This window comes from Phascolarctos cinereus, unplaced genomic scaffold (assembly GCF_003287225.1).
Source record: "Phascolarctos cinereus isolate Bilbo 61053 unplaced genomic scaffold, phaCin_HiC Scaffold_5;HRSCAF=322, whole genome shotgun sequence".
Taxonomy (NCBI): domain Eukaryota; kingdom Metazoa; phylum Chordata; class Mammalia; order Diprotodontia; family Phascolarctidae; genus Phascolarctos; species Phascolarctos cinereus.
The window spans coordinates 419,042,190-419,062,570 of NW_027555958.1; the positions used below are offsets into that span (position 1 = coordinate 419,042,190).

Consider the following 20,381-nt stretch of genomic DNA (forward strand, 5'->3'; position numbering starts at 1 on the left):
AAAAAAAATCACAGCTAAAAGGCTATGAAGAGGAGATAATCAATTGGGGAGGAACCAGTTCTCATTCTGAGCTACATTAAGCTTTGACTTAGAGCACCAACATCCATGGTTACATTACATTACATTAAAAATAAACAAGGCAGTTTTACCACTGCAGAAGATAAATGCATTTATTGCCATCTGAAACAATAAATTAATCCAAACACTGCTGCCAGAAACAATTATTTAGTTGACAAAAACATACATATTCAACACATTGTTTTTATACCTGACCAGTGAAGATTTCTCTTCTAATAGGCACTTCTGTAACTCATCTGCATAATTTGGTATAATTACATAGGAGACTAATTTAAATGAGTCCTTGTACCCTGGTATAAAATAAGAACTGTTTTTAAGGAGTCAACCATTGATACATAATAATACAATGCTGAAAACAAAGTTTAAACTGATGGGTTGCTTTCCTTCTTTGGGTTTATAAAGATAGTAATGGTCTGTTATATTACAATTTTTTAAAAAATACATGCTGCACAGAATATTTCAAATTGAAACGGTTTCTTAAAGTCCTATTACTTAGATCTGTACAAATCAAGACCGGAATATTTCTTTTAAAAAACAAGTAAAATATATTGTGTATCATACTTGCTACGGTCCAGTTTAATAGTTAAAATTGTCTCTTCTTTCTGTCAGCCTTACACAACAGTCTGAAAAACCTCTAACATCATATGCACACTTTGTGCTGAACACACCTTCTTATCAATTATTTATTCAGAAACATATAGCTTATTACACTTTATTCTTCTCCCTTTCAGTAAGGTAAACATTTTTCAAGACCATGCTTTGTTGGGAACCTAGAAACTGGTAAAAATCAATGTAGCCATTTTGGGGAGATTTTAAAATCCCAACTACCAAGAGAATTCCAAGACTACAAACTTTAAAGAAAGCACAATATGAAGCTTTGGAAAGCTTGCATTATTGGTGATTAATATTTTTAGAGTTTTGTGCTTTTTATACCCTGAGTAGATAACTATGAAAAAGATCTAAAATTCGATACATGGAAGTTCTTTGGAGAAATCCAGTATATAAGCAGAAAGAGTGCCATTACATGGTACCTTAACAAGACTAGCCCCAAAACTCTAGTATGACAAGAGATTCTAGGACATTTTGAAGATGTTGATTTGATTTCTTTTAAAGGGCAATAAGTTCTCCCTGGCAGTGATTGCAGCAGTTGAAAGTTATATTTTCATATCTCGTATATGGATGGAATCGCCCAATATTTTTTTTTGTAGAAAGCAAAGTGGCTGGTGAAGACTCTGAAAATATTTCAGATGAATTTTCTGTACAGGTAGCTGGATCTAAAATTCGAAGAATCTAAGGGAAATAAAAGCTATGATCAGATGCAAGCAGTACATTATTGTTTTGATATTAGGATAATAAAAACGATACATTGAAAAGGAATTGCTCTAAAAGTTCTTAGCCTCATTGCTATTACTATATAACTACTATTAATAATTTAATGAACAAGATGAGTGTTAAGTGTTAGGTAAGAAGATTAAAAAGTTCACAGATTAACAAGGATGCCCAGTTACAGTACCATGTACCTAGACAATGTCCAATAAATAACAAATCATGGTGGAATTAATGAATTCTCTCTCCCCCCCCATCTTAAAACAAACACTTGTATTTCACTGGGTATTGTGGTTGGTCGAGTGAGGAGTTTGAACAACAACAATAATAATTTTAAAATCATGTACGATGGTTTTTTTTTAGCCTCTCTATAAAATCATTTTAAGTACAATAGTACAATAGGTATATTTTTTTTTCACCCAACACTCAACAGAAAAAAATGTTAGGCAAAACTAGAGTGATTCAAAGACCTCAGAGAGGAACATCCTGGCTCAGAAAATTCTTTCCCAGAAAAGAAATAATATGCCCAAAGGTGTTAGTGAGAAACAGCAAAAGTTCTAGGTGATCACACACCATACATTAAGTGTCCATGTTATAACCAGAGAAATTAAATGAGATAAGCATGTCTGTCTGGATTCTCTCCAGGAATCAAACGTCCCCCCCGCCCCCCTTTCTTGGAGATAAGTGATAATTCATTCTACCCCTACATATTTTTAGATGAGGAAAAAGTGGCCCAAAGGGTGCCTTGACTAAGGTCCTCTCACGACTTAGTGGCACAGCCAGGTCTAGAACCCAGGGCTCTTGATTTCAAGTCTGATGTTTCTCCCTAACAACTGCTGGCTCTCATAGGACCCCTTTCTCAAAGCTCAAAAGTTGATGGTTGTGAAAACTTACTGTTTCAGCCATTTTCTCTGCTGGAGTATTACAAAATTCAAATTTAGGGGAAGCCTTTTTTAGATTCTTAGTGCCAACATTTCCAAGGAAATGGGAATTCAGTGCTGCAGCCAATCTGTGATTTGTTGATGCTAGCTCTGCAGTGCTGTGGGGTTGTTCATTAGGATGGTAAGTCTGTTGTCTACCCCACTGCAAAGAAACCAGGAGTTCTTCTAATAATCTGCAACAGAAACATACACAGGACATTAATATGACAGCTAATTACAAGCCAGGTGTATGAGATAAATGGGAAATATTTATCTGGATTTGTATAATGCTTCCCCACTATAGAATTCAAATAAAGCATAAGAAAAATCCAGACAAAGCAGATAAATGGTGCCTGGCACTTATATATAGCACCTCAAAATTTTCAAGATGTATATGTATTTACTATGGAGTTATGTTATATACACATTTAACCTATGCAAATATGTGACATTTGGGCAAAAAAAAAGGCACAAGGCAATTTAAATAATTCTACCCACCTCATGCCCAATGAGTGTAAACGGGGCAAGAGGCTCAGAATGAGCCTCTCATTGTGTGAGCACCCTGCTGCAGGTGATTTGGAACTTCTTTTACCTCTCTGTAGATTGCCTACCTGTTTTACTTAGGCTGGTAGATCTAAGGAGAGTATCCACCGTACTCGGCTTTCCTAGCTTTCCTGGGCAGCTAGAACATCCCTGCTATGAATGCTACCTTTGTTTTAAGGCCACTCTTACCTCATGGTGAAACAGGAAGAAGAAATGGTTATGTGGTAGTGTGATCATCCTCTATTAACACCACCTTTATGTGAGAAGCCTTTTCCCCCTCTAAATACATGGCTTGGTTTGGTTTTTCCTTTGAGTAGATGTCTTGATTACATCTTTCCTGATCAAAAGCTTAAGTGGGTATAGTGAAAAATAAAACTGATATTCAGCTATTTCCATAGCAACCATCTGAGACCCATTTCACCTTTCCTTTAAAGAGCCCATACCTGTAACTATCACTGTTTAATGGCACACTGTTGTACTTGATAAGAAATCAAAAGGATGTTCAAGAGTGATGTCAATTTAGAATTTTTGCTATACACAGTTTCTCTACATCCTAAAACCCTTCCAACAACCCTGTGAGAGATCATCTCCATTTTACACAAAGAAAAACTGAAGCTCAGAGAGGTTTAATAACTTGACCATGGCCATACCGCAGGTAACTGAAAGAGACAGAGTTTGAAACTATGTCTTCCCGGCTCTACCACAACATGCTGTTTCCCCCATTATAATAGTTGGGGCCCTCTCAATAATATATGTGCCTTCCATTAAAACCACCTAGTTGACAATTGGGGATCTAATATGCAATAGATGGCATTTTCATAAAGTCATGGTATAATCTGGAACAGCATAATATATAATTTGGAATAACTCTTAGAAGCCATTAATAACTGGTAGTGTCTCTATCCAACATATTCATCTCCTATCCTCTACCCACATGGTCACAACCCTAGTTAAGGTTTTCATGATGTCTTGCCTCAACTATTACAATAGTCTACTTGATCTGCCTCTAGTCTCCTTTTTCCAACCTGACCTCCACACAGCTGCCAAACTTCAATTCTTAAAGCATAAGACTGACCACGTCCCTTCCTGGCTTAAGAAGCTCTAGTCACTCTCTAGTGCGTCTAGGGTAAACTACAAACTCTTAAACGTTCAGCATTTAAAGCCCTTCACAATCAGGCTTCAGTCTATCTTTACAGACTGATTACATACTATTCCCTCTGACTGAAAGTGATTGAATCAAAGTATAAAACTGTTTGAGGTCTAAGACTATTATTATTTTTGACTCTGTATCCCCAATGAAACACACAGCAAATACTTAATAAATGCTTGTTGAGCTGAATTAAATCTATAAAATTGCACCAGACTTGTAAGAATGTGAATTGGTAACTGGTAACGAAGTGCTCTGAAGCCTGAAATTCTATATTTAGAAGCATGTAGGAAAGATTCCTTATGATATTCCTCCGCATCACCTCAAAGAGCTTTCTGGAGGAAGCAGGCCAACTGCCTCTCAAAGCACAGTCCACATTTGTCCTCAAAGATTCCTCCCCACACAGATGGAGTCTCAATTAGAATGCAACCTCCTGGAGGATGGAGAAGGCTTTTGATTTCTTGTGGAACCTTCATTTCAGCTTGATGCAGCACAGTGTAACAAGGGAACAAATGGAGACAGAAGTCAAAAGAGAAGTCTGAGTTTTGGAAGAAAAGCCCCTGACAACACAGCACAATTATGGCTTACTTCTGAGTAGCAATCATCTCTTGCCGGAATTGTTCCCGTTCACTGAGGAGATCTTGAATAGCACTCTGGGCATCCCGGCTTTGACGCTGTAACGCTGCTCTGGCATTAGTTAACTCATTAGCCATAACCCTGCAAAACATTATATATCCCACAAATGAAATCTTTAAAACAAAACAAAAAACAAACAAAAACACCACCACAACAGAAATAACATATTTTACAACTGACACAAAGAAATTTTAATACTGATGGCAATATCTTTAAAATTTTTGATTAAAAATTTTAATTTAATTTGGTGCTTGGGAAAGACATCCAATTAAATTTAAGTAAAAGACAACAGGGAAAAGACTACAAAGTGAAGATAATGATTCCTGTAGGTATCTGTCATCCTTATTCTGCAATTATCGAGCCTCCTTATAATTTGTGTATGTTTTCACCCTAGTTAACAACTAACTGAATAACAATTAAGGTCTCAGACTGAATTTTTTCACTAAGACCACTGAATACTATAAAATCTTGTCTGCGGACTCAAAATTTAAATAAAATGGTAACAAGGATGTGACAATAAGAGACAGCAGTTTGTTTCGAATGCTATTAGAAGGTAAATCAAAAAAATATAAAAAAGTCCCATTATTATTCTTACAGCAACAAGCTTTTTCCAGGGCTATAAATTAAGCATGAATAGGATTTTAAACTGCTCAGTGAAAAACAACAAATGTTTAGTACTTTTATAAAATCAACACAACTACAAACTTATTTTTCTTTAAAAAGTTGTTCTATATCAGGACAATTAGAATACAACTTATTTTATGTTTGTTTTGTTTTTTTGGTGAGGCATTTGGGGTTAAGTGACTTGCCCAGAGTCACACAGCAAGGCAGTGTTATGTGTCTTAGACTGGATTTGAACTCAGATCCTCCTTACTCCAGGGCCGGTGCTGTATCCACTGCTACATCTAGCACCCCACAACTTAATTTAAAGTCTTTGGTGAATGATCTTTCACAGATATGAAACATGGGATACTGTTCTTAAGCATTCCTTCTGTACTGTCTAGTGCTCAGTTATATTCTTTTGAGGGGGGAGGAGGGGAACAAATTGGATCTCTAATTTCAGTATAGTACCTGCTCTGCCCAGAGTCACACAGCTATTTGTGTCAGAGGCAGGACTTGAACCGGGGGATTCCTGATGGTGCAGCCAGTTCTCCAGCCACAGTTCTACACTCCTCCTGAAGTTCTACTTCAGGTGTTATCCAATTTTCTCCAGATGACCCACAAGCCTAGTTTCTTGTGGAATTCTTTATAATGAGAATGTCTTTATTTGTATTCTTAACATCATTAAATTTTATTTGCAATATTAAAAAAAAGCTAACACCTTATTAGTGTTTTCAAAAGCAGCAGCAGCTCTACTAGTTTTCCTATTAAGTCTTCTCAGAGTCCTCCCTCTGTGATCCAAAGTCTAAGGGTAGGAGGCACAATGTTGTCTATGGGTACTCTTTTGCCCTGAGAACCAAGGCCATACCAGTCTGTACACAAGTCATTCAGGATTCTTGATTCTGGTACAAGTCTGTAGTTCACATTCCTTCTCCATCAATTTACTGACAGTTTAGCCACCTACAGAGAAGGTACTGGAAAGAGTCTTAAAGGACCTGGTTTTGTTCTGTTGCTTATTATTCCATCATCACATAGTGAGTGAAACCCATTTCCCTCATCTGGGAATCTGTCCCCACCCTCATTTTTACAACGAAGATAATAAAACCTGCATTGCTAACCTCAGAAAATCAAATGAAGATGATAAATGCAAAATACTCTGTAACTGTTGTTTGTCTTTTGTTCTCAAAGAGGACCATGAATCAGGAAGATGATGCCATGATTTGCAAGTAAATTGGATTTAAGTGAGGGGGCGCTGTGCAAGGTCACCAGCTTCACTTTCTCCTCCGAAGCCACCTGGGTCCAGTGGCCAGATACAGATAAGGATGACTGGAGATGGTCCCCACTCCATAACCAGCAAAATGATAAGTAAATGTATGTTATGAACGTAGGAGAAAGTACATTCTGTGGCAGCTATAATATGTTCTAACATCCTTAAAGGTTTTAAGATAATATTCTTATAAATCTTTAAATTCAAAGTTTCAATATTTTTCAACAATGAATTCTGCTTTTGTGTGTCAATGGGTCAAAGGCTTGAAATATGCACAGAACTAGTAAAATGATTGAGCATGTGAAATGGCATAATACCTGCTTGCTAGAAATTTACTTCGCCACACATCACACTGTATAGACATGCGTTCTAATTGTTCAGAGAGCTGAGCTGTGTTCCGGCCCAGGGCCTCATTTTCTAAAATAAGCTGATTTTTCTCACGAGCCAAACGTTCAAAGTGATACTGCAGATCATCCCCAACAGAAGCCACCAGCAACTTCTTTAATTCACGATTCACCTAGAAAAGAACGTCAATAATAGCTCAGAGTAAAGACTAATTAGTGAAATAATTAAGAGAATTAACTTTAATGAAATAACAGAGAAGGGTACTAAGATGAAAGGTTTGGTTGTGGAAATGTTGTAGGAACATAGGAGTATGTTCACCAGGAGCATCTTAGAATATCTTAATGGGTCTGGACTTCACATCCAAGCCACACGAGACTTCTATCTGTTCATCCAAGTTTTGGTATAAATGTAAACTCCTGTAAAATGGCACAAATCATGAATTTTTGGAGGTCAGAGATGATGCCTTATTTAGTATTTTTCCTGGTGCCTAGTAAATTACACTACACACAAGGAGGTTTATTGAAGAAAATCACCAATATTTTATTGGTAAGAGAATTCCTTCCATTAATGCAGACTGCAACTCCCCAAAACTCAGGAGATAGTCTTGAAGAATTGCTACGGCTGGAAAATCTATTATCCCCTAGCCACCCTGGCAATGAATCTCCCCAAATTTAGTTACTCCCCTCTAAATAAAAACTACTGACTTCACACCTTCTTTTTATCTTCTAGCTAGAAGGCTCATACTCTACTATCAACACAGCAGAAAGAATGAATCTTTACTCAGTCACAAAGATTAAAACCATACAAGCACAAGAGATGACTCCTTAAACTTTCTTCTCTCCCAACTTCCCTGTATCACAGGCACCACTGTCTTTTGATCACAAGGGTTCAGAGTCCGAGTCTTCCTTAGCAACTTCGTCTCCTTCCCCAGCCCACAGTGAATCAATTTCCTAGTCAGGCTGATTCTTCCTTCACAACACCTCTTGCATGCATCCATCCCCTTCTCTCTGCTTATACTGTCACCACCTTAAGTCAGGCCCTCGTCACTTCTTACCTACTGCAACAGCCTCCTAATTGATTTCCCTGTCCCTAATTTCTTCCCCTCTCCATCCTCCACACAGCTGCCAAAGCATAAGTCACCTCCCTCATCAAAAACTCCATAGCTCCCTGCTGCCTCGACAATCAAACGCAAACTCCAGACTGTCACCTGAAGCCCTCCACAATCCATCTTCAACGTACCTTCCCAGGCTTCTTACACATTTCTGCCTCTGAGGAAGCTGGTCCTTCAGCAAGCCTGGCCTCCCTTTTACCCCCAAGTGCAGCCTCCCTGCTTTGACCAGGCTTTTTCACACACTCTTGGCTCCCATGCCTGGAATGCACCTTCCCCACCTCCCCAGCCTCTATCAAATTTTGGCTCCCAAGCCTCCTGACTCACTCTTTCCCAATGGACCTGGTATGTATTTCATATTTACTTATAAGTATGTATATGAATAAACTGACTTCTAAGTGCTATTCCTCTGATTAAAATCAACCTCCTCCAGGGCAGAGCCCATTTAATTTGTCTTTGTGTATTCCACAGGGTAGTCACATGGTAGCACTTAATAAATGTTTGTTGATTGATTGAAGACTACCTATGGCTTCCAACTGCTTATGTCACTACTGGCCATTTTGTTAATTGCATTCTGAACTTGCTGATAGCCCCAGGCAGTGTTCTCCATCTTGTGGATCTTAGAAATCTAACTAGGTTAAGCAAATGTGTGGTAGTAGACCTGGAAACTGACACCAAACCTTGCATCTTTCAACAACAACATCTCATATTTTAAAAATATTTTAAGTTTTGCAAAGCATTTTATATACATCATCTTATTTGATCTGCACAATCCTGTAAGGCAGGTGCTTATTATCATCCCTACTTTGGGAGTAGCCATCAGCTCAACCCTTCAAGCAACTGAATTTTCTCGCCTTAAATATGTGGGAGAAACGAAAGCTACACCAAACACTTCCGAAAGGCTGAGGTTCGTTGTCCTAAAGTATTCCTTTATTACTTCTAATAGATGTCCAATACAGGAAGCCATTGATATACTTTGGCCACCACCAGCTGAAATGTCCTTTGATATCTTTTTTAGTCTACAAAATAATCAAGCAATAATTACTGATGTGGTCAGTACTCTGGGTAGCCTGTTTTCCACCAGCCATCACCTTATTTGGACTGCTGCGACCCATTTCATGATTTGAGATGCAACTGATGTATGAATTTCCAAGTGCAAAGGAGCAGTCACATGATCAATCAGCGGTTGCTGATGTGGTTATTGGTATTATTACTGTAACTACAATTGCAACACCCAATGTTGGGAGATTCCTTTCCTAAGCAGAAGACATTTTTCTATCAAGTAGAGTTTGCTGTACTCCTTTTTGGTTTACTGGTTGTATGTTGAGTTAGTAATTTTTTTTTGAAGCACTGCTGCTTATAAATTTGCTTGTTAAAAGTGCAAGTTTTTTTTCCCCTTTTTACAAAAGATTTTACAAGCAGATACTGTCCTTCTTCTCCCCCCTTCCCTCCATCAAGGTTGTATTTAAGATGTTAATTAGTATCCAAACAGTCAACTGACCATCCTGAGATAACCACCACCTCCCAAACTCACTGGCCATATATCATTATTAGGCTAATTATGGCACTCAAGTTCATCACAGGCTTCCCCCCCCCCCACCCCGTACAGAAATCCATCAACTAGCGTCTAATACTATGGCCAGTTAGTACTCAGAAAAGACTGTCTACACGTTCACACATCACTATCTGACAAGTTAGCACTCATAACTTTTCAAGAACACTTAAAGAGCAAAAAAATCTCAAAAAAAAAAAGGGAGTCTCCAAAAGGCAAAGCAGATTTTGGTAAATGCGCAGGAGCAATCAATCAAGCCTCATATCACACTGCTGCTGAAGACGTCTTACCATCCTCATGTGGATATTGGTACTTATATGTGGGCAGGGAAGGCAGGGACGGGACCTGAAGAAACCTGGCAGGCCTGGAGGAGGGTGACCTTTTATCTGGGCGTATCCAAGGTGGCCAAGGGCAGCAGCTGAGTCCACTGAGATCTGGCAGTCACTCCAAACCTCGCTGCAAGCTGGGGATGGCTTTGTTTTCCCCTTTTAGTGGTGTGGGAAGGTAAGGAGAACCACATGACCATTCCTTCAATATGATCACCTCTCAAATTCTCAGAATTAGCCTATAAGCCTATAATACTGACCCACTACTTCAATTTAAATGAATATTTATAAGTTATCTACGTCATGCAAGGCACATATGAGGCTGCACGGTGCAGTGGAGAAAGTGCTAGGTTTAGAGTCATGAGGACCTGGGTTCAAATCCTGCCTTTACTATTTAATATATGTGTTACCAAGGCCACATTCCTTATGCTCTCTGAGCGTTGATCCATGTTCTAACATTATAAGTTATAGAGAGGCTGCATCTTGGCAATGTGATATGAGGGGAGTCCTCATACCAGCTAAATCACAGGCTCTGAAAGTAGATGTATGTGCAAAGACTTTGCAAGGCACTAGATTTAAAAAGCAAGTCCTTGCCCTCATGGATCTCAAAACTGAATGGGGAAAGAAGATCCACATAAGAATTACTATAACCTAAAAGAGAATGTGATAAGTACAAAGGACAGTTCCAAAGAGCTGAGTAATTTGAGACACATCATTTCTAGCTGGAAGGAATCAAGAAAATGGAAATTCTAGTCCTATTACCAGAAACCTGGAACAGGTGTGAGGACCAGGGGAGAATCTTTTAGGGCCCAGTACAGGGCACACCTGCGCGTGTGTGCGTGTGTGCGTGTGCGTGTGTGTGTGTGTGTGTGTGTGTGTGTGTGTGTGTGTGTGTGTGTGTGTGTGTGTGTATGTTCTGGAGGCGGCAGAGGGCACTGTAATAGCGTTTCCAAATGTGCAGAAAGGAAACAATGTCCCGGAAACCCACTTTATGCAACATCCAGACTTTGCAGGCTCTAGTGTAAAGAGTACTATTACTCGAGGCTGCTCTCACCTCTGTTTGCACACGAAGCTGGTTGGAAAGCCCTTCTTTGTCCTGTAGCAATCTCCTTTCAGAGCTCCTGAGCTTTTCCACTCTATTTTTTAATTCTGCTACCTCTTTTCTGGGGTCTATGACTCCATCTAATTGACCTAAAAGTTCTCCTTTATGGTGTCCCAGAGATTTAACCAGTTTGGCATTTTTGGCAGGGATATCATGGGTTATAGCAGCTTTGGGAACTAGTATTCGAACAGCTTCAACTTCCACTGCTTTGTCGGTGATAATCTTGCCCAGCTGGAGCACTCCTGGGCTCAGTGATGGAACAGGATTCTTCCTTGGGCTTCGAAGGCCGTGACAGCTCTGGGGATGGGCTCCGGACGTAACTTCCACAGACTTAGGTGGCTGCTCAGTTTCCATTCCATCTCCAGCCCCACGGACTGGTACTGAAGGAGGACTTACTATCATGTAGAAAACAAAGGACAATCATTTACTAATAAAACCATTCTGCTTTGCTTTATAATTTAGAATTACCAACAAAAATAATTCATAGTTAGCATTTATATAGTGTTTTAAGGTTTTCAAAGTGCTTTGCAAATATCTCATTTTATCCTCAAAACCCTGGGAGGCAGGAGCTATTATTATCCCCATTTTACTGATGAGGAAACTTAGGCACAGAGAAGTTGAGGGACTTGCTTGGGGTCACCCAGCTAGGAAGCATCTGAGGCAGGACTTGAAGTCAAGTCAAGGGCTCTATCTACTGCTACACCTAAAGATAGTCATCAGATGACATATACTTTGTCAAAGGATCGACCTCTCATTTCATTAGATTTTTCACAAGTGAAAGTTTCCTTTCCTTTACCTATACCAGTAAATATTATACTAACCACAGAAATATAAAGTAAAGTGTTAGCCTGCCTATCCCCAAATGGGATCACTTTATCTTCAGTAACTCCTGACAGTTTTTTGTTATTTTTTTTATTTTGGAGTATGTGAATTCAGTGTAAGAGTAAACTCTGTATGCCCAAATAATCACCTGCTGCATTATACAACTATGCTTAACTGTCACCATATTCATATTCCTTAGACATTGCCTTTATCATGTTAGTCCTCTGTTCAAAACCTTTAATGGTTCAACCATTAAAAGAAGAAAAAGATACGAATCCCTAGAGTGGGGGGGTCAAAGCTATTCTTCATCTGGCCCTAAAACAAAAACCTTCTATACTAGTCAGCAGTTTAAGGAAACATAAAATTACTAATGTCTCCAAATTACTCAGACTGATGCCATTAAATTATAAAGGACTGAGTATGTAAATAAGACTGTAAGCATTACCAGTTTTCTTCTATTAAATGGGGAAAAAAAAGTTCAAGGTTATGACTGGTCACCTAACTTTCAAAAACACCCCATGCTCACTTCTATCTCTAGTAGTCACACCCTACTCTTCCTGGAATGGCCTCCTTATTTTTTTCTTCCTATTTAATTCCTACTCATACTTCAGGACTGAGTCCCATCTCCTTTTCTATGTTAACACTGACTGTTTCAGCCCATAGTGATCTCTGTCTTCTGAATTCCTAAAGCACAATGCTGCCTATATTGTTTTATTCTGACAGGTAAACTTAGGTTTTACCACCTTATAATTGTTTCACGTCTCTCCACGAGTCTAAGCTCTCAAGGACAATAGGACTGTATCTTATGCTTCTTTTATATTCCCTATGATGCCCAATAGTCCTGAATTCATACTGAGTCTTTGGTAAGTATCAGCTGATTGAAACTGGCTTTCTCCTTATGTGTTATAATTAGCCCAGAAAATAAAAACCATTCATAGTTCAAACTATTTCCTTCCACCTTGTCTTAAAGTGAATAAACTAGGAAAAGCTTAGCACTGTCATTCTCTGAGAAAGAAACAGCATTGATTTACTGACTGCAGGCCCACCCTTGATTTTGGAGCTTAGCAATATAGGATAAGACTAGCTAAGAAATGCCTGGGCCTTGTGAGTATGTAGTTCAGCCTACTCATGAAGTCCTGTACTTAGATATACGATAACATCCCACTTACCTGAGGGTCAGATTTCTGGTAATGTCAGTCATCCTAAGCACAGCCAAAAAACTCCCCAAAACAACAATAACAACAAAAAATCCACAGAAGCAAAAACAGGAATCTGAAATAGCTGTCACAAGGACCCCACATTAAAACTAATAATAAATTTTCTTCTTTAGAAGATGTTCTTACATCATTATTCAGAGTATATTGTTTTTTATTTTAAGCACACCTCTTAGCAATTTTGGTTATCTTATTTCCCAGGACGAAAAAGATTAGAAAAAAAATTAAGAAGAGAAAAACTTCTGGAAGTAGGCATACTTGTGGCCAGGAAGGGACAGAAAAACTAACGTTTCATAACACAATACAACAAATGATGTTCATCATGACCCTGATTCTTCATCATCACCATCACAAAAAAACAAGTATTTTTTAAGTATGTGATAAACACTAGGGACACAAAGACGTATTAATAGTTCTTGCATTAAAAGTGTTTAAAATCTAGTTGGGAATACAGAACATATATAGGAACAGTAACACAAGGTAGACCGCAAGTAGCCAAGTGAATTGTACATACAGAAGTAGCTCTGTTATGTACTACTGCCTACTCAAGGTGTCTCTGATGACTCTACCAGTCTCTAAATGAATCTACTTATGTGAGTCACTCCAAAGTAAATAACTCTCCACTGAACTTGAAGCAGAACTCCTTCTAAGCATAAAAAATACTTTTCAAAATGCAAGGCGGAGTTACTGTCAAACACCAGCAAATGCCCAAGAAGCCGCAACATGCAACTTATGATAATGAGGTTTCAACTGTAGCTCCCATTTAATTTAGAGAACTCAAACTGATGGTGCTGTAGCAAAGTCCTTCCTAATCTCCACCTAATCTCACTGGCGGAGCCCTTGAATGGCTTTTGAAATGGAAAGCCATGATAATATAAGGCATTACTTAATCTTTAAAGATTCTAACATCTTTCCAAATGAAAAAAAAAAGATTCTAATGCTGCCCTGATTCCTGTATATCAAGTCCTAAAACTAGAATTTTTAAAATAGGCCAAAGAGAAGTTTTGGACAGTACTTTAAGAAGGATGTTGATAAGCTAGAAGGACGATGAAGAGTAGTTGAGGAAGAGCCTGAAGTTGCACATGTGAGAGACTGGCAGGATGGTGATGTGCTCAAATAACATAGGAAAGTTTGGAAGAATGGTGAATTTGGGAGTAAGGGGGAAGATAGGTTCTATTTTGAAAGTTGCTGAATCTGAGAATCCTCTGGGACATCTAGGTATGGGGATGTCATAGAAGCAGGTGGTGATGTCACACTGATTTCAGTTCAGAAGAAAGCTTAGGGAAGGACTTATAGATCTGGGAGTCATTTGCCTTGGTTAGGTCACTGAAAGAGTGTAAAGAGAGTTGACAGAGCCTTGGAGGATGTTTATAGTTAGGAAGGAAGAGAATAAAGCAGTTGTTCAGTCCTATCTAACTCTTTGTGACCCCATGGACCACAGCATGCCACCTCCTTCTATTCTTGACTATCTCACGAAGTCTGCTCAAGTTTATATTTGTTGTTCCCATGACATTATATATATCTCATCCTCTGCCATCCCCTTTTCCTTTTGTCTTCAATCTTTCCCAACATTAGAGTCTTTTCTAATGTCCCCCATCTTCTCATTATGTGTCCAAAGTATTTAAGCTTCAGTATTTGGCCTTCCAGGGAACAGTCCGAATTAATTTCTTTAAGTAGTGACTGATTTGATCTCCTTGCTGTCCAGGGGACTCTCAAAAATCTTCTCCAGCTCCATAGTTCGAAAAAGGTGATTATGCAGCCCTCAGTTCTCCTTATAGTCCAACTCTCAGAGACAGACATTGCTACTGGAAAAACCACAGTTGTGACTATACTGAATACAGACCTTGGTCAGCAAGGTGATGTCTCTGCTTTTTAGTATGCTATCCAGAATTGTTATAGCTTTCCTTCTAAGGAGCAAGCATCTTTGAATTTAATAGCTACAGTTACTATGTACAGTGATCTTTGAACCCAAGATTTCAAAACCTGACAATGGTTCTACTTCTTCTCCCTTTATTTGCCAGGAAGTGATGGAACCAAGTTCCAAGTGATAGAATCAAGTTGCTAAGAGCTTAGTTTTTTTTTTTTAATATTAAGCTTCAAGCCAGCTTTTACACTTTCCTCTTTCATCAAGAGGCTTCTTAATTCCTCTTTACTTTCTGCCATGAGTGTGGTGGTGTCTGCATACTTGAGATTGTTGCCATTTTTCCCAGCAACCTTAATTCCAGCTTTTGAGTCACCCGGCCTGGCATTTCACATGACGTACTCTGCATATAAGTTAAATAAAAAAGGTAACCATATGCAGCCTTGTTGTACTCCTTTTCCAATCTTAAAAAAAAATCAGTTGTTCTGTGTTTGGGTCTGACTGTTGCTTCTTGCCCCACATACAGGCTGCTCAGGGGACAAAGATGATCTGGTACTCCCATCTCTTTGAGAACTTGCCACACAGTCCAAGGCTTTAGTGTGGTCAATGAAACAGAACGAGATGTTTTTCTTGAACTCTCTTGCTTTCTCCATAATTCAGATCAAGTATAAGGAAATCGTGAAGGAACAGTCAGATAACTGGAAAACAAGTAGAGTGCAATATCAAAGGAAAAGAGAGTATCCCAAGATGATTGATAGGCTCAAGAGCTTAAAAAGATTGAGGACTGAGAAAAAGCCACTGGGATGGCAATAAAAGAGATTTTTTGGTAATTTTGGAGAAAGCAGGTATTGTGAAGTGGAGAATTCAGAAGTAGGACTACAAGGGAACGAGAAGTCAGCAGGAGATGATGGAGGAGAGGACAGCAATGGAGATGACTCCTAGGAGTTTGGCTGTGAAACTGCTTCTAGGAGCAATATAGGGCAGATTATCTTTCCCTTCTAATCTTTGAAACATCTTTCATTTCTTCCTTAAAAGACTGATAAAAATTCTACCTAGTACTTGAGATCTCGCCTGGTTAATAAAAACAAAGTACAAATGCACTGTAGGTATGATTTCTCCTGAACTGGGGTGTGTTTTATCTAATGCCCCTAAATTCTTAATATGTTTTGGTTTTTATTTTAATTTATTTCTGTGTGTAACTATCTTTAGATAGGTCCTTCCCTCTTCTTTTGCATCTTTGCCTATTGAAATCCCACTTACTCTCCGAGGTTTGGTTTAAATATTTCTTCTTCATGGAGCCTTCTCTGAGCTTTCTAACCACTTTTCCTTTTTCTGAACCTCCAAAACACTTTGTACCTTTCTTATGGAGATGAATTTACTCAGCCTTGTAGTATATTTATTTGTGTACCTTCCTTAACTCCATGGTAGGCTGCAAGCATCTTAAGGGCTGAAACTGTTACATTCACCTCTTTATTTTCTTTAAAGCCTATCAAAGCACTTTTGAGAAGTTATCAAATACCAAAAGATACTTGGTGAATTGAATTTACATACTAAAGATGTTCCTAAAAAGTTGCAGAGATATCTATATTCATATACATAATAAAATCTCTGTAAATCAATACAATATTTAAAGTTATTAGGGAAGTCTGCCACTTAAAGGGGAATGTTATTGCAAATCTTTTCACTATGAAAAAGATGACCCTTATCTTTTGTTTAAAAGTAATTTTCATAGGTAGGATTTGCTTAAGTCAGGATATCTGTACCTATCATGTATATCTGTTAATTGTTATTTATTTGCATACTTCATTTAGTCCACATCAATCCTCTAGCAGAAAGCAGATCTGAAAATTGTGCTTTTATAGCACCTAACAAAACCACAACCATGTAGACAATACTACTTAATCATGGTAACATTTAAAACTTTGTTGTCCAATCGTCTAAATTACAAATGTATTATTATATGGACACAGTGCTACAAGAAACTTGATACCTTACAGTTCTCTTCACACATGAAATGGAACTGATTAGGTCTCAATTTTCTCCACACTGTTCTTAAATTCTACTCTTTTTTTTTATTATGCATTAAAAAATACTTACCTTTTCTCCACACTGTTCTTAAATTCTACTCTTTTTTTTTTATTATGCATTAAAAAATACTTACCTTTGACTTCAGTGCTTTCAAGGGAAGTCATTTTTCCTTATCCAAAGGACTTTACCTGAAGACTGCTGCTGAAAAATTTAGAAATGTCTAAGTATAAAAGAATGAACAAAATGTAAGTTAATTTGGCAGCTGTCTCTTCAACTGAAATATTCTAACCTGTTAACTGCTTCTGCAATGAGATTACATATATTCCAAATACCTCTGAAATTTATTACTTTAGGTGATATATAATCTCATAGATATCCTTGTAGTGCTAGTCAGATACCTGGGCTATTCTTTTCAATTCTGTACAGTACATTTAGGCAAAACATTAACAAACTGTTGCTGAAGGCAGCAACTTCCCGAGTTGAAACTAGGACCACCTGGGTTCAAGTCTCCCCTTCAACATGTATTCACTGTATGATGCTTAACCTCTCAGTGCTCTAGCCCAAATTTTTGTTTGTTTTGTTTTCTGGTGAGGCAATTGGGGTTAAGTGACTTGCCCAGAGTTACACAGTTAGTGAGTATGATGTGTCTGAGGCTGGATTTGAACTCAGGTCGGGCTGACTCCAGGGCCGGTGCACTATCCACTGCGCCACCTAGCTGCCCCTCTAGCCAAATTATGTAAATGTGAGTTACATCGAAGGCACAGGCTTGTGACAGTAGAGGGAATTTCCTCCTTGGGGAGCTCCCTTTACCACTAAACAAAATAACAGTACCAATTCTATCTATCTGGAGGAGACCTACTAAGTTAATAACAAATGCTTGAGAAAATTATGGAGGGTTAGACTCACAAAAAGACTTGGGAGAACATAATATTTGTCCTCTAATATTTGAAGTATTGTCACTAAGAAAAAGAATAAAGTTTATTCTGTTTGTTTCTAGAGGGCAGAACAAGGTCAATCAGTAAACATCATGGCATGGCAGATTTTTGTTTAGAATAAGTAAGAACCCCTTAACAATTAAGGCCATCTGAAAACAGAGTATGTTTTCACCATAGGCTATGGATTCTTTATCTTTGGAAAAGTTCAAGCAGAGGCTTGAGTGCAACTTGTCTTAGATGCTACAGAGGAGATTTATGCATCAGAAAGAGGGTTGGACTAAGGAACCACTGTCTTTTTGAGATGGAAAGGACCTTGGTAAGCTCAATGCAATCCTATAAAGCTGGGGGTGAAAGACGTTAAATTATTCACCCAAGGTGAATTACAGGTCAAGGAACCAAGACAAAACCCATGAATTCTGACTCAATTCAATGTTTGTACAACTATGCTAGTGGTTTTCAAATTCTTCTTAATACAAGAATTTCTCTTTTAATGTAAAAAAGATAACAGATTTCACATGATAGTAATTATAGTCTTAGTATTTCCCTATTGAAAAATACAAAATAATAAAAAACACTAGAAATTAAATAATACTTTCAAACTTTTATATTTTTAAAAATCACAATTTCATTGATTTACATTTGAAATAAAAATAGATGAGACAGTATTTACAGAAGGAAAGGTTATTTATACATAAGATTCATTGGGGCTTACAGGTCGGGAATGTGCAACAGTATGGTCTTTAAAGTATTTTCAACTCAGAAATTCTATGACCCAGAGGGATCATCAGCGTGGAAAAAACATTCTGATGCAATACTGTTACCACATTAATGTCAATATAATGACTTCCAACAATGTCATCAATGCTGACACCAATTTGTCAACGCTGCACCATTGCACAATCTGTACCAGGATGGGGCTTCAATTGTATCCTCTGCCGAGGATTAAAAAAATAAATGGCTATTAATGATAACTGAATACTCAATTGTGGCTATCTCTGAAAGAATACACTGCAGAAGCAAAAAAGTGACAGGTATGACAACCTCAGAATGGACATGACACTGTCACCTAGCTTTGGGGTACGAGGGACATGATAAGCATGTTCTCTTGTAACTGACGGGTTCCCCACAAATCCCACTCTCCCCTCAGTTCTAATCTATGGAGAAGGGTGTTCAATACCCTCCCTCCTCGGGAAAACCATAACGTCGCCCACTTGGAAACTTCTTTCCAGAACTTCCCACAACAAAAAAATGCCCACGATGATACCAAAGAAATGGGGTGCTGAAAGCACGAATAAGAATGAGGATCCTAATAGTTTTTTTTTTCTGGCCCCGCAGATTTGGGAAACAGGATTCCCAGGCTCAGCCCTGTCTACACTGCCCATTCAACACCGATTAGTGACCTAGGACACTCTTCCCACCGCCCATCAACCTCTTCCATTCCCTGTTTTGGAAGCTGTTTCGGAGGCTGTTCATCTTACCGTGCGTTTCACTGAGCTGTTTTCCCCACTTTTCCCTGCCTGGGATGCACAGCCGCCCGCGGCTGTTCCGAAAAACCTAGCTTCTTTTTCTCCTCTGACTACTTCCGACTTCTAGGAGATTCGCTTCCGGGTTAAACCCATCTGACAACAGAAATATTGTTCCGGGATGTTGTTCTAAGTATATGTTTAAATCGAATGACAATGGCATGGGACATCAGTCACGGAAACTAGAGGCAAATAAACTGTCAAAAGTAATAGTTTCAGAAATGTTTGTCGCTCCCGGCTCTTTAATAATCTTCACTTCCGGGTCAATCAGCGATAAAGCACAAGTGAGGACGTTGGCGATTGGAGGGTGGTATCACATTGCCTAGAGCGACAGCGTGGAAGGGGCGGGCAAATTAAAGAAAGGGGGCGGGACCTCGACCGGTCTGACCGCTAAAAAGCCGGGAGAAGGGGCGGGGTGGAGGAAGGAAATAAAATTGGAGCTAGGAGGCTCGTGGGCGGGGCTTGGTTACCACAGTAACTGGGAAACTTGGAACAAGTTGAGAGCTCCCTGCCCTGTAACTGACAAGTAGATTCATGGTACTGGAGGCCTTGACGCCATGGTGAGTGCGGGGAGAGCCAGCAGCTGCGCCCTTTAGACCTCGGGATGTTGCCCCTCCACCACGTCTAGGTTCCCTAAGGGCTTGGGACGAGTGGGATGGAGCCGCCCTGGTTATACACGCCTTTTGTCTTAGTCAGCTTCCTCTAGGCACTGTCCCCGGTTCTCTATCGAGCTTGCAGGCTCCCAAGGATCCCCTTTCCGTGGGGGAGGAGGGGGGAGTAGAGGAGAAGATGAAGTCATGGGGAATCTCCTGGGGAACAGGCCTGGCCTGGGCTGGAGCTCTGACGCTACCCTTCTTGCTGGCTAACCTGCTTCTCCTGGGGTATGTTAAGTCTTCTTTCCCCAGCTCGTCCCAGCATCAAGGATGCCATGTGTCCTGTGGTTATCATCAACACTGTCACCATTCCTTGTTTAAGGCACACGGTTCTAGGATAGTTTGGCTGTCAAATGTGTTACATTCCTTCCCCGGAGTTCATAATAGCTAGCATT

The 20,381-nt window shown here is 39.1% G+C and overlaps 2 protein-coding genes across 7 annotated transcripts in view; one reads left to right on the forward strand and one right to left on the reverse strand.

Annotated features, from left to right (window-relative positions):
- Positions 1–143: 143 nt before the first annotated feature.
- BLZF1 (basic leucine zipper nuclear factor 1) lies at positions 144–19,518 on the reverse strand. Of its 3 annotated transcripts, none has more exons than XM_020974716.2 (7): positions 19,289–19,518; positions 17,009–17,073; positions 10,903–11,345; positions 6,835–7,034; positions 4,603–4,731; positions 2,299–2,518; positions 144–1,368 (listed from the first exon to the last, which is right to left on the reverse strand). In XM_020974716.2, the coding sequence occupies exons 2-7, from the start codon at positions 17,037–17,039 to the stop codon at positions 1,186–1,188; spliced, it is 1,206 nt and encodes a 401-aa protein (XP_020830375.1). In that variant the 5' UTR covers positions 17,040–17,073; positions 19,289–19,518; the 3' UTR covers positions 144–1,185. The 3 variants fall into 3 exon arrangements, with proteins under 3 accessions (XP_020830375.1, XP_020830377.1, XP_020830376.1); XM_020974718.2 differs by having other exon boundaries at positions 17,009–17,076; XM_020974717.2 differs by having other exon boundaries at positions 17,009–17,095.
- Positions 19,519–19,737: 219 nt separating this feature from the next.
- NME7 (NME/NM23 family member 7) overlaps positions 19,738–20,381 on the forward strand; it is a 177,985-nt gene continuing 177,341 nt past the window's right edge. For 2 of the 4 annotated variants that reach the window (XM_078156505.1, XM_078156506.1), the window contains exon 1: positions 19,738–19,893. Coding sequence is in view for 2 of the 4 variants with exons in the window: in XM_020974713.2 (XP_020830372.1) it covers positions 19,891–19,893 (3 nt within the window). In the remaining 2 variants the exon portion in view is untranslated. The remainder of the gene's footprint in view (positions 19,894–20,381) is intronic. The other 2 variants (XM_020974713.2, XM_020974714.2) reach the window with 2 other exon arrangements.

Coding starts and splice junctions, on each gene's coding strand:
- BLZF1 (XM_020974716.2), bottom strand. CDS start 17,039: ATGACTTCCCTTGAAAGCACTGAAGTCAAAG. Junction 7,035..10,902: donor AGCTTCGTGTGCAAACAGAG/GTGAGAGCAGCC, acceptor GTTCTTTTCTAG/GTGAATCGTGAATTAAAGAA. Junction 2,519..4,602: donor GAGATGATTGCTACTCAGAA/GTAAGCCATAAT, acceptor TTTCTGTTGCAG/ATTATTAGAAGAACTCCTGG.